The sequence below is a fragment of the Panthera leo genome, chromosome D1, assembly GCF_018350215.1.
Source record: "Panthera leo isolate Ple1 chromosome D1, P.leo_Ple1_pat1.1, whole genome shotgun sequence".
Classification (NCBI taxonomy): domain Eukaryota; kingdom Metazoa; phylum Chordata; class Mammalia; order Carnivora; family Felidae; genus Panthera; species Panthera leo.
In genome coordinates this window covers 75,694,172-75,707,745 of record NC_056688.1, presented here as the reverse complement: position 1 = coordinate 75,707,745, position 13,574 = coordinate 75,694,172, and the positions used below count along the sequence as shown (strand labels likewise).

General features: G+C 48.3%; 1 protein-coding gene and 1 pseudogene across 1 annotated transcript; both read left to right on the top strand.

Annotated features, from left to right (window-relative positions):
- Positions 1-4,597: 4,597 nt before the first annotated feature.
- DBX1 (developing brain homeobox 1) lies at positions 4,598-8,700 on the top strand. Its single transcript, XM_042907242.1, has 4 exons — positions 4,598-4,964; positions 5,631-5,732; positions 7,678-7,880; positions 8,341-8,700. Exons 1-4 carry the CDS (start codon positions 4,598-4,600, stop codon positions 8,698-8,700), a joined length of 1,032 nt encoding a protein of 343 aa, XP_042763176.1.
- A 3,178-nt stretch (positions 8,701-11,878) lies between these two features.
- On the top strand, positions 11,879-12,606 carry LOC122201012 (annotated as a pseudogene).
- Positions 12,607-13,574: the final 968 nt, after the last annotated feature.

Sequence of the window (13,574 nt, the reverse complement as noted above, 5' to 3'; positions counted from 1 at the left end):
TGTGGTGTGATGGAGAGAAAAAGTAGTCAAGGCCCAACTCATCTAAATTTAATTTTGATCGTTTTGAATGGGCCGAGATCGCCTGTGCCGACGCCTCACCGTGTTAATATCGTTGGGCCTCGGCGTCCAAGCCCCGGGTTAAAGTAAACTCCCGCCAGGCAGGCACTGCTCGCCGAGCTGCTCTACACAGATCCTCTTTCTTCGGGTTCAAAAAGAAGAAGAAGAAGAAAAAGAAAACACAAAAAACCCACAAAAAAACACAACACACAGTTAACCACCTGTCAGGGCTGAGGATACAATGAGGCTCCTCGAAAAAGAGCTTTTCATGCATGCGTAATATATTTGTTCAGCTATTCACTTAATGAAGCTGATAAATGTGATGCAAGACAATAGTCAAGTTAATCTATTTAGTAAAATGTTTTGAGACTTTCAGGCTACGTTAAGGAGGGGAGCGTTGGGCGACATTTTCATTTAAATGCGCTCATCTCCCCTCTTAGGCTGCACAGGGGGGTTCAGGCAATCTATGTGAATATAATTTCTTATAAATGTGTCTTTAATGGGTTTAATTCACCCTTGCCAGCTGTTTTGGGGGCTATTTTGTAAGAGCAAAACAAACGTTTCAGGCTTGGAAAGCTAGTTAAAATTAGTTTCGGTCAGCGAGGCCAAGCTATATTTCCTGCAAACCATCTGCTTGATTGGCACAATAGAAGGATTTTCAAGGAAAAGGGGGGGGGAGTGAGTGTGAAAGGATGAGGGGTGGGGAGAGACGACAGAAAGGGCTGGGGAGGCCGGTAGTTCCTAGTGGCCTATTCTGAAGGTGAACCCCTTAGAGGTGTCTTAATAGAGCGGCTTGCCTAGAGGGTGGGACGACTGGAAAGCGCTTGCAGCCCGAGCCTCGTCGCCCTCCTCCTTTGCCCAGGGGGTCAGCTCCCTCTTTTCCCCCAAGACCGGAGAAACCAGGCAGCGGGGCCCTTTCCCCGTTGCCGCCTTTCTGCGTCCTAACTTCCGAGGCGTGCTCCAACTGTCTGCAGCCCCAGCCCCAGAGAGCCACGGCCAGGGGGTTCAAACCCTTGCAAAGTGCTACCTTGAGGTCCCAACCTTCCCTAACTTCCCTAACTGGTTATGTTTTCTGACGGCCGGGAATCTTAAGTCACTCTACTTTGCAGGCCCTTCTCCCTCTGCGGCCTGCGGTTACCGAGGTGCTCCCGGCTCCGCCCATATTGCAGGGGGCCCCACAACTGCAAGAGCTTGGCGCGTGGGGCTGGGACCCGCCCGCTCTCCACTGCCGGAGAGGAAAGAAATTCCCCATAGCGGGTTCTGAGAGCCCACCCTGCGGTCCCAGGGAGGCTCTGGCAGCTTTGGCTTTGTAGGCCCCAGGAGTCCGGCCAGCTTTGCTGCAGCCTCCCGCAGCAAGCAGTAGCGCCCGCGGCACAGGCAAGGACCTTGAAGGCAGCCAGGGCCTCCGATTCTCTCTTTGCCTCTTGCGCTTTTTCCTTTGAAAGAGAAATAAACAACGCAGCTCTGGGAGAGAGGACGTGAGCGACTTCTTTGAAATAAACTTGAAGATAACGACATTACAATGAATGGCAGGACACACAAAACCCCATGGGCTCAGGTCAAACGGCATTAGTCACAGGTCTTAGCCACAGACGCCGCGCCGCGCAGCCCCTTAGGCTATCGCGGAGTTTGAAAAGACGCGTTCAAGGAGATCACTTAAAGTAAGATCCTTTCGTCCGATTTCTTGCTTCCTTAGGATTTATTCTGCCTTTTCACGGGCAGCCAGCCCTCGCCCCCGCCCTCACTTTTCCTCTTTTCGCCTTAGGAATTCCTTAGGGGACTCTGCAGACGGACCGCTGGAGGCAAGGTCCACGTGGATCTCAGCAAGGGGTTGACCCACCTTCCAAAAATGTCAGGGCCCCTTTTACAAGCGGCGAAGTTAGCAGCAGTTAGTCTATAGTAAGGCAGAATGACCCGGGAGCGGGGGAGGCATGTGTACGCGCGCGCCCGCGCGCGCGCGTGATAGTAAAGGGCCAATGGAGCGTGTCAATCTACAGGATAATAACTAAAAACTACACCCAGCGAAATACCCCAGTAGGAGAGGAGGCCTGGGGAAGAGGATGGCACTAGGAAGGCCCCAGACTAGCTTTGAGTTCTGAGCACTCCCCTCCTCCTTGCCAAAACCCCTGCAAACCGAGGCTCTATTCCGATCTTCCGGAAGACCTGGGCAAGCCCTTCTCTGATGGGTAATTCAACACCGGTAGTTACCGCTCTTCTCCACCCCTGGAACAAGCAGCAGCTCCAGGCGGGGAGGAAAGGAACGAGGGAGGGAGGGAGAAGTGGAGGAAGGTGGAAGGAGGAGGAAGAGAAGGAGGCGTTGGCGATGGAGAATTAGAGATGAGAAGAGTTGGAGGGAGAGAATGCAAAAAACAGAGCCGATCTTCCAGCTTCCACAAAGCAGTTGGGGACGGGGGTATCGGGAAATGGACTGCGATGGAAAACTTCGTCTTGTGGCAAGATGAAAGCGCAGGTGTTCAAACAGTTTAGACTTTTCTCCCCTATTTTATTGCAAGACTTCAAAAAGAGAAACTTTGGAAGTTCTCGTCCCTCGTCCGTTTCCAGAGGTCTCCAATTAACTGGAGCGATGCATTTCCCATATTTAAATACCCACTTATTTAGAAGTCATTCCTTTCCTTAGAGGTTTTTGACAGCCTGCCTGGCCAGTACGCCTCCATAAGAGTCTCGCTCAGAAACTCCATACTTGCGTCATCGTAAAGCATTATAATTCGGCTCCAGAGCCTGGCCCTAAATAACTTTTTAATTTGAATCAAGGGAGAGCTTTAGCGGACTCCGTTTCTGGTTTAATGTGATATAAATCGCAGATGCACTTTTATTGAATGGTTAAAGCAGCGACATGGAGATCATCAACACAAAACGCCCTGAACAAAACCATCGAGAGAAATAAAGCTGGTTAATAAGATTTTTGAGAAAGCTTTGTGTTAAAAAGCAAAAAGGAAAACCAGCTGAAGGTGACAGTTAGTTCATGGTTAATAGGATCAGGGCGGCCTGGCTGGGCTGCACACTTCTCTTTGGGGAGGTTCAGCCACACCAGAGAAATGAATGGGACGTTTAACACATCTGTTATCTCGCAGAACAGAGAAACGGGGGGATTGAGGTTCAGCGTTCCCTCAGCCCCAACCCCCCAGTGAAGAGAAAGACTGTCTCCGGGAAGACTCTCGTTTGAGGTCCCCGATTAAGCATTGGGTCTCCTGACGTGGGACCAGCATTCTTGAGAACTGCGTTCTTCCCAGGCTGTTTTCAGGCATTTGTATACTGCAGTTAATTAAGAAGCTGCAAAACTTTGGCCAAAGTTAAGCACCCGGCAATGGGTAGGGCTCTCTCGAGGAATCTCAACTTTTGCTGCTATGGCTTCAAAAGTTCAGGCCGTAAGTTTCAAATGAAATTTCTGAGGGCTCCTTGAGGTGGGAAAAGGGCCGGCATAGCAGTTCTAGCATTCAGGTCACCTGGCCTGAGGCTGCTCAAGTGGAATCCAGCAGCCTGGACCCTGTGCGTTGCTCCCCTCTGATCCTCCCCCAGGCAAGCTGCGGAGTGCTCCTTGCTGACACTTCTAAAGAAATCTCGCTGAAATCGTTTTCCAAGTTTCTGGGAGTTTGCAGGAGACACATTTTACTATTCAGGTATCTACCAACTCTCTCAAACTCTTAGTTTCCCGACCCGAAAAAACTCAAATCCAGACCTCCCCCTCCATCCTTATGGACTCCACCCAATAACCCCAAAGCATTAATTCCCAATCTCCCTGTGTTGTCAGAATGGCACCCCACAAACACTGATTTTACCCACCCCTCACATCTGCTTTATGCCTCAGCTGGAGTAACCTATACAGCTAGAGACTGAAGAGGGAGTATATTTTCGTGTTCACTGACTTGAAATCTTCCGTTGCCCTCCCCACAAGGGGGAGGGCTATTTTACTGATTGCCTGGAGACGAATTTCTATGAATATTTATTGATTTATTTTCCAGACTCGGCAGGGGAGCTGCAAATAAATTTAGTGCGTTCTTTAAATAATTCCTTTTCTATGAGGCAAGATGTCATCTGAAACTTCTAAATAGGCATTTAATTAGCCCGGGTGTTGCTTCGGAACAAAAACTCCCGGCGAGAGCTTTGGGGGCGCACTGTATTGCAAAGAGGCGGTCGATATGCAGAATTGATGCGCGCCAGCCTTTGTTGCCGGCCCATTGTGCGGGCCATGCTTATGAAGACTAATCCAATCATAAATTGCACCCCTGCGCCAATCAGAGCGCCCAGAGCCTCCGGCGAATGAAGCTCGAGTGGAGAACTTTGTTGAACTTCATTGTCAGAGCTGTCACTTTTCAAAGCGCTTTAACGGGCGGGCCACTATAAAACCATCACCTCGACGGGAGGACCACGGAGGACTCGCAGACGCCCAAGTGGGATCATTACTTGGAGACGTTTGCTAAGCCCAAGAGAGAGGGCATCGCGGGGGCGGGAGGGGCGGGAAGCGAGGCATTTACCCTCAGGCCACTGGAAGAAGGGTTATTCCGCCCGCCCCGCGCCTAACATGATGTTCCCTGGCCTCCTCGCGCCCCCCGCCGGGTACCCGAGCCTCTTGCGCCCCACGCCCACCTTAACGCTGCCCCAGTCCCTGCAGTCGGCATTTTCCGGCCACTCGAGCTTCCTGGTGGAGGATCTGATCCGCATCAGCCGGCCTCCGGCTTACCTGCCCCGCAGCTTACCCACGGCCAGCATGTCGCCCCCTAGGCAGGGGGCCCCCGCGACTCTCACAGACACCGGGACCTCGGACCTGGGCTCCCCGGGTCCAGGCAGCCGACCGGACGGTTCACCTCAGACGGCCGCCGCCCCTGCCAGCGAGCCAACGTTTCTGAAGTTTGGGGTTAACGCCATCCTCTCCTCTGCTCCCAGAACCGGTAAGTGAGCGCAGGACACTGAGGGCCGGTCCAGGTGCGAGTCCTTCTTGCCCCGGTTTCCTGTTTCCTCGCCCACTCACACATCTGCGCACATACACTTACGCAGGATCCCCGGGACCCCACTCGCGCAATGTGAGACTCCGGTCCAGCCAATTCCCGGAAGAAAAGCCTCCAGGTTCGCCCCACCCTCAGAACGAACTTGATTACCTGCAGTCGGAGAGAGCGCCCGCCCCTAGGCGTGTTGTGTTTCTGCCCTCAAACTTTTGGAAGCCAGTTTTTATAAACCCAAGACAATTATATTTACTAGCTTAGCTAGTATAATGGATCTACAATTCTTTTCCTACCCGCCCTAACACTGCATATCTCGTTAGTACCTAGGATGAGAATCGGGACAGGGAGCCAACTCTGAGGTGCGTGGGGGGGGGGGGGGGGGGGGGGGGGGGGGGGGGGGTGGTGGTGGTGGTGGAAGGACTCCACAGATGACATGATGTTAGGAAAAGGTTTCTTCTACTTTGTCAAAACATTGAGAAAGATGCCTTTGAAGCCAGCTGAAGGGTTAATCATATCATATATTCAATGTTCTGTACAATAATCAAGTACCTAATCAAATTCCCTTTCTGTCTCTCTCTCTCTCTCTCTTTTCCTTTCTCCTTTACTCTCTGCCAGAAACATCCCCTGCCTTACTCCAGAGCGTCCCTCCCAAGACCTTCGCCTTTCCCTACTTTGAAGGCTCCTTCCAGCCTTTCATCAGATCTTCTTATTTCCCAGGTAGGTCTCATTCCCCTTCCTGGGGGGCGGCGCCCCAGCCCCAGCCCGTCGCTCCCTGCTCCGAAAGCCATATTTCTCCGTCCACCCCTCGGGGTTATGCTCTGGTTCAGAGGTTGCGAGGCGTACAACATTCACGAATCCGTCGCGCCAATTTGATGCCCTATTTAGCACAAGCAGTGACTGCTTGACACTTTGCACCAATTCCCTGCTCTACAAATTAGTAGGAATTGTCATGGTCCCAATTTGAGGCGGTTCCCTTCCCGGCGAGGAGCTGTTGGCATCCCTTCACGCCGCCGTTTTCCCACAGAGTCAGTGCACTTGGCCACGATTCCGCCACAAAGGTTTCAGCACCATGACCAATTGGTCAGCTCCTCCGGGCAGCCACACACAGACCGGCCCTCGCCCCTCCACGCCGCCGAGAGACACCTACCAGCCGGGGCTAATTTCTCTTTAAGACTCATTCAGGGTTTCGGGCTTTTCACAAGACCACATGGGGTGCCCTCTTGTGTGGGATGCCTGGGGTCGCCCACGGGGAGGGGGACTAGATCCTCCCACAACCCCAACCTTCTATTTCCAACCTGATTTCCCAACCTCTTCTCGTACCCTTCCCCCCACCGCCTTATCTTTTTTAAAGACCATCAACTTCTAAAATAAGTCTGAGGGAAGCCCGTAATGGGGTCCTAGTCTGGAGGAGAAACACCTTCAACAGTTTACACGAGGTTTTTATCCATCCTGGAATCCCAGTGGTGCCTCAAAGTATAGCTGAAAACTCAGCAACCGGTCAAGACTCAGGAGACAGAGGAGAGCCTATAAAGAGAAGGGAGACTGGGCACGGTTGGTGGGGGATGGGTAGAACCACAACACTCCCAAATATCAGAGAAAGAAATAAGCAATTGATTTTTAAAAGGGGGAGAGAGAATTCACCAACAGCCCCCCACCACCATTCATGCTGCTGCTGATAATGGAATTTGCTGCCTTTCTCCCTCATCTCAATGCTCCAACAAAAACAACCCGAGCTTTATAAATAGCTTTTCATGTCCATTTAATGAAAATGATTCCGGGAAGAGAAGCCTCTGCCATCAGTATTCTCCCAATGGTCTTGGCCTGCAGTTGTGTTTAGTTTGAAAGTGTAAATCTCTTTTGTCCCAGTAATATATGGCTTTCGCTGCTTGTCCTCAGTCTTTTTCTGTTAGTTCATTACTACACAATTACCATTCACGCTTCATTAGAGTCTCTGTTTCTTTTTGGTTTTTTTTTTTCCCTCCCTTAAAGGAAAACTCTCCCCCTTTTTATCATGCCAATACCCATTGGGGAGCGGTCAATGTGCTAATTAGCTGCCACTTTTCATGTATTCGGGCCGAATTCTTTACGTTTTGTGGGGGAAGGGAAGAAAGATTAATATGAAAAAGATGAATGCTGATTGGATTTTTCAAAAAAAAAAAAAATCCAAAGCGGATTTTCTTCTGTCAAATAAGTAAGGCACCTCATTTTCATCTAAAGAATGCAAAAGCCACCAAGGTGATAAGAGCATAAGGGGGAAACCCAGCGGCCTCAGCTGGGTATTTTTGTTTTTATTTTTGTAAATTTTTTCTTTTGCTATTTTAGCCGATATACGCAGGTTTGTTCCCTTGACACTGTTCCCCTGAGACTGTTGAATGGAAAAACGAAACAGGCTATTGTGGAGGCTGTTTTCTGTGTTTCCGTGGTTTTACCTAATCCGGGTTTGCCTGGTTGAAAGGGAAAGTTATTTGGGCGGAAAGCGCCTTTCAGTCTCGCAGGTTTGTAGGTTCCTGGTCTATTCTCCAAGGGGAGAAAAAGGAGAGCTTTAAAGAGATGAAGGGATCAGAGAGAAAAACCGAGGGAGGCCACGAGGGAGGGGCAGAAGCTACTGCCGCGGCGGGACGCCGCCCACTCACTCGCAACCCCCCACCCCACCCCTCCGCAGCGTCCTCGAGCGTCGTGCCCATCCCGGGGACCTTCTCCTGGCCGCTTGCTGCCCGCGGCAAGCCTCGCCGAGGCATGCTGCGACGAGCCGTGTTCTCCGACGTGCAGCGCAAGGCGCTGGAGAAGATGTTCCAGAAGCAGAAGTACATCAGCAAGCCCGACCGCAAGAAGCTGGCGGCCAAGTTGGGCTTGAAAGACTCACAAGTGAGGGCGGTCTCCCCACAGCCCCACCCTCCCCGCTTCACCCCTCCCCCACGCATCGTGCAATTGGGAGGGTCCTCTGAAACCCGTTAGGTCCCCTCCTACGGATGGGGAAAGTAAAGTCTAGAGAGGGAATGAGCGCACGAGCCAGCTTCCTTGAGGCCACTCGGGACAGCTTGCTTCTCTCCCCGGCTCAGCGCCCCCCCCCCCCCCCCCGCCCACCTGCGCCCAGCCGGGTCAGGTGCGTGAGGATGGGGCTAGAGGAGCGAGAAGCTGAGGAGGGGGTGAGGGTAGGGTGAGTCCTTGACCATCTGAACTCACCGGGCAGCGGGCAAGGAGGGGGAGAAGGACAGAGCCTCTTACCTCCCCGACGGTCCTGCCGGAGCCCCTCCCCCACGCCCTTGGTGGGGAGCAGCTGCGATAACCGCTGCTTGTCCCCCGCTCTCTCTCCTCCCCGCTCCAGGTGAAAATCTGGTTCCAGAACCGACGCATGAAGTGGCGGAACTCCAAGGAGCGCGAGCTTCTGTCTAGCGGGGGCTGCCGAGAGCAGACCCTTCCCACGAAACTCAATCCGCACCCGGACCTCAGCGACGTGGGCCAGAAGGGCCCAGGGGATGACGAGGAGGAAGACGACGGCCCGGGCAGCCCCCGCCACCGCCTGGTCTATCACGCGTCCCCCGACCCTCGGCACCTGCGGGACCCGCGGCTGGAAGGGCCGCTGCCTGCCTCACCGGCTCACTCCAGCAGCCCCGGCAAGCCTTCGGACTTCTCCGACTCCGAGGACGATGAGGAGGGCGAAGAGGAGGAGATCACCGTGTCTTAGAAGCCCTCCCGTGCCCTGCGTACTGTTTCAAAGTACTTTGAAATTGAAGAGGTGTGATTCAGTCTGCTTGTCCGCTTAGTCCCCGCTGTCCAGACGCTGCCGCTTCCCTTTGCAGAACCTCAGCCTGGTCAAGGGCGCCGCAGCCCCTTCCATTGCCCAAAATGGCGTTTCCTTGCCCCACACACCTCCCAGCAGCTCTCTCCACGTAAGTGAAGTTTAGGTCTTGGTCCCAGCCTTAACTTCCCACCGGAGCTCCTATCTTGCTTATTGCCAGCTATTTAAAACACAGTGGGGTGTTCACTCCTATAGCCTGGGTCTTGCTGTGAGCCAGGCCCTGCTGGTCTTTAGAAGCCACAACTCTGTAAGACAGGAAACTCTTTATGGAGAAGGAAACGAAGTTAGGAGTCACAACATCAAGCATATAACTCTAAGACCTCTGACTTCCTAGATCCACCCCCCTGTCTTTGGTGGAACGGTCTCCTACCCATGTCGACTCTGGTAACCCAGTCTTTCCATAGCAGCTCCCTTAGATATCTGAATTAAAAAATTTTTTTTTAAAATTTTATACACATATACACCTTCTGGTCTAAGGCACAACATAAATACCGAGTCCTTCCTGTTGTATTCCAAATGCTCTCTGGGCAAAGAAGTGAGTTATTGAAGGAAGAGTCAGTCTCTATTTCTGTATGTGTCTTTCAGAGCTTTTTCTTTTTAATTTCTGCATCCATAGTATATGCACCAAGCACTCTACCTTGTGCCCTTTTATTATTTCTAGGGAGATTACACAGACCTGCAAGACTCGAGCACTGGGCATGACATAAGCAGAGAGAGAACCCACAGCCTCTTTGATTTTGATTTTTTTTTTTTTTACAGAACTTTGCTGTCTTTGCACAGCTTTTATGAACTGTACACTATTTTGTACACATGTATGATATTTTATACCAATGTTATTGTGAATGACTATAAAGGATTGACTAGACTTTTCTCTCTGTCTCTCTCTGCAATGGCTTTTAAACTTTAAAAAGGTAGCTGTTTAATTGCATAACTTATAAAGAAATACTTATTTTGTATTTTTACCTTGTACAGATTTTTATATATGTATATATGTATCAAATGAACAAATGCCAAATAAACAGTAGAATGGACATAGTGGTCAAGTATATCATTAATTCACAGAATGTCAGAGCTGAAAGGGATGGTGAGCTTCTCATCCAAGTGCTACTGGGATTTCAGGAAGGGAAGCTGACACTCGAGAGAGAATGGCACATGTCTAAAGCCATCCAGCTGTCTAGTGGCCGAGCTGGAACTAGAACCCATCTCTGACTCTCAGGCCAGTGTCTTTTCTGCTTCCCTGTACCATCGATAACCACATTTGCTATGGTGCCGAGGAAAGGAGCTCCAGTAAAGTGGTACCAACAGGTTGAGTCTGCAGTAATCCTTCTTCTCTAAGGCCTGAAATCATTGAAAGTCAGTTTAAGCTGTTCAAGTTTATGATGGCTTTACTTTCCCTTCTTGAAAGTTTATACAATTTCTATTCCCCAGCGAAGCTCAAAATTGGTCTTATCTTTTGTGTGTAAGCTGATTTTCTCAGGAATGTCATCCATAGCCATGACTTGTGGGCCCAGATACAGACTCTGGGGCTCACAAGTGAAACTAAATTTCTTTAAAACTAGCTTTCAACAGAAACAATTTCAACAGCAACGTAGGAACAAAAAACATCAGGTAGAACCCTGGTAAAGGCTTCTGTGGGCTTTCAGAGATTGGTATTTGCTGCCTCAGCCACACAGACCCACACTTAATTATCCTAACCCATACCCCAATAGTCGGGGGGGGGGGGGGGAGGAAGTTGTTAAACTTAAATTTCAATAGTTTGTATCCTATCTGAAATCTGAATTTTTCTATTCTCAGTTTAATTCTCTTTCCAAATAACACGAGCCCTCTCTCCATGTAAGGTTCTGATATCTTCCTGTGCTGGGCCTGTTCCTGACACTGGCGATCACTATTTTCATTATTATTTAGAAATGATCCTGAGAACTTGGAAAAAAAATCTTATTGTCCTAATTATCTTAATCCAAGAAACCCTCCACATCCCCCCCCCCCCCGCCCCAACACATACGAAAGCACCTAGCATGGTGTTCTGCCCATGGTAGGCATATAATCTTTTAGATAAGAAATTCTGCTCTGAGTGATTCAGGCTATTTTTTCTCCTTCCCTCCACTGTTGTCTGGACATCCATAGATGGGATCCTGACCAGAGTGGCCCACTTTACCCTCCCTGCTAGCTCGAGTCCACAGTTCTTACTTACCGTCAAGAACTATTTTCAGGCATGGGGATAGATTAGTGTCTACATTCAAAGTACTTTGGGGGCAGCCCAAAGTGGCATTGTTCACAATAGCCAAGAGATATTCACATCTCATCATTCACAATAGCTTCTGCAACCTAAATGTCCACCGATGGATGCATAAATAAAGAAAATGTGGTATATACACACAACGGATTATTATTCAGCTTAAGGAAAGAAATCTTGTCACATGCCAAACAAGAATGAACCTTGAGGACATTATGCTAAGTGAAATAAGCTGGTAAAAAAAAAGACAAGGACTATACGATTCCACCTATATGAGGTATCCAACACATTCAAACTCAGAAACGGAGAGTAGAATTATGGTTGCCAAGGGTTGGGGTCAGTTGGGGAAACAGTTGTTCAATGGGTACAGACTTTCAGTTTTACAAGATGAAAAAGTTCTAGAGATTTGTTGTGCAACGATGTGAATACGACTAACATTACTGAAATGTAATTTAAAAACGATTAAGATGGAAAATGTGTGATTTTTAATTTCAATTAAAACATTAAAAAAATTTAAATAAACTGGAAAAATAACTCACATGTTAGAAGAATTAAAAGTCCAGTAATGGTCAAAATTATGACCAAATGAAAAAATTCATGGTAAGCAATATTATCATAACACAATGTGAATGTATTGCATAATATAATGTAAGAAGCAATATATGGTGTAAAAGTTTTTCTATATTAGGAAAAGTTAACGGGGCACCTGGCTAGCTCAGTCAGTAGAGCATGCAACTCTTGATTTCCAGGTCGTGAGTTCAAGCCCCAGGTTGGCAGTAGGGTTTACGCAAGAAAAGAAGAGACAGAATTTCCTCTTTTCCAGATGGACTCATGGAGGGTGCACAAGAGAAGAAAAAGAAGGTTCCTGCTGTGGCAGAAACCCTTTAAAAATAGCAAAGGAATTTTGCAGAGTTGAAAATCAACCATCTGAGAAAGAAGTTTGCCCAAAAGATGCTTCGAAAGGCAAGGAGGAAGCTTATCTATGAAAAAGCTAAGCATTACCACAAGGAATATAGGCAGATGGACAAAAATGCGATTCTGTTGCCAGAAAAGCTGGCAACTTCTACAAACCTGAGGAACCCAAATTGACTTTTGTCATCAGGATCAGAGGTATCAATAGTGTGAGCCCAAAGGTTTGAAAGGTGTTGCAGCTCCTTTGCCTTTGTCAGATACTCAACAGCACCTTTGTAAAGCTCAACAAGGCTTCAGATAACTTGCTGAGGACTGTGGAACCATCTATAGCATGGGGGTACCCAAACCAGAAGTCAGTGAATGAACTGATCTACAAGCGTGGTTAGAGAAAAATCAACAAGAAGCGAATTGCCCCGACAGAGAGCACATTGATCGCTCTATCTCCTGGTAAATATGGCATCGTCTGCATGGAGGATCTGATTCTTGACATCTATACTGTTGGAGAATGTTTCAAAGAAGCAAACAACTTCCTATGGCCCTTCAAATTATCTTCTCCACAAGAAGCAATGAAGAAAAAGACTACCCATTTTGTGGATGCTGGCAACAGAGAAAATCAGATCAATAGACTTCTTAGAAGGATGAACTAAGGTATCCACCATGATTATTTTTGTATTCTGGTCAGTTAATAAAGGACTATGTTCAAATTTGAAAAAAAAGAAAAGAAAAGAAGAAAAGGGAAATGAGAGAGAAAAAGAAAGAGAGAGAAAAAGAGAGAAGTTAAGAAAACTCAGAAAAAGAAAGAAAAACCACCCTAAACTTTTTAAAATGTGTATGCTACTCCCTTATAATCACAAAGGTCTACATCTTCAGAACTACAAATGCCATGTTTTGGCTTTTTAGTGTCTCTTTTAGCTGAACCAAAGGATGAAGGACCATGCCCGTTTTGCACACTGTTTCCTGGTGATATGCATAGCCCCTGACACATACTGAGTGTTTGAGTTCTGTTGAGCGAATAAATAAATTACAAGGTGAGACACTCAAGAGCCTAGACCATAAATCTGGAAGTTATAAATCTTTCAAATGAGTTGAAGGATAACTTAGGTCAATAATTAAGACAATGAGACTAAATAACCTGGTCAAATGTGTTTTTCAAAGTCAAGCCAATTAGCTTAATCCAAAAGACTGAAATAGTTGTATCTCTCCGCTGAAGGAAAAAAAAAATACTAAAATGTGTGGCAGGCAGGCATTCCACTGGGTGCATTCTGCTGAGTGGAGATCTCATCGAAATGTAGATCAGGATTCAGAGCTCTGGGTGTGCAACATGGCTAACCCCTGTTGGTTTTCAGAACACACTTTAAGTAGCAACGACTTGATACTCACATGAGTTTTATCCTTGTGGTACGTCATCTAAGGTGGATACTATTATCCCCATATATAGATGCAAAAACTGAGGCTGGGAGTTTGAGTGATTTCCCATGGGTACCTCAGCCAGAATTCAAACTCAGTTTCATTTAACTCTACGACGCCATCCTGCTCCCTTGACTAAACTGGTAAAACTCCACCTAACCAAACTCCAACCAGTAAGAACTCTCTATTAGAGCTTTATGCATTTTAA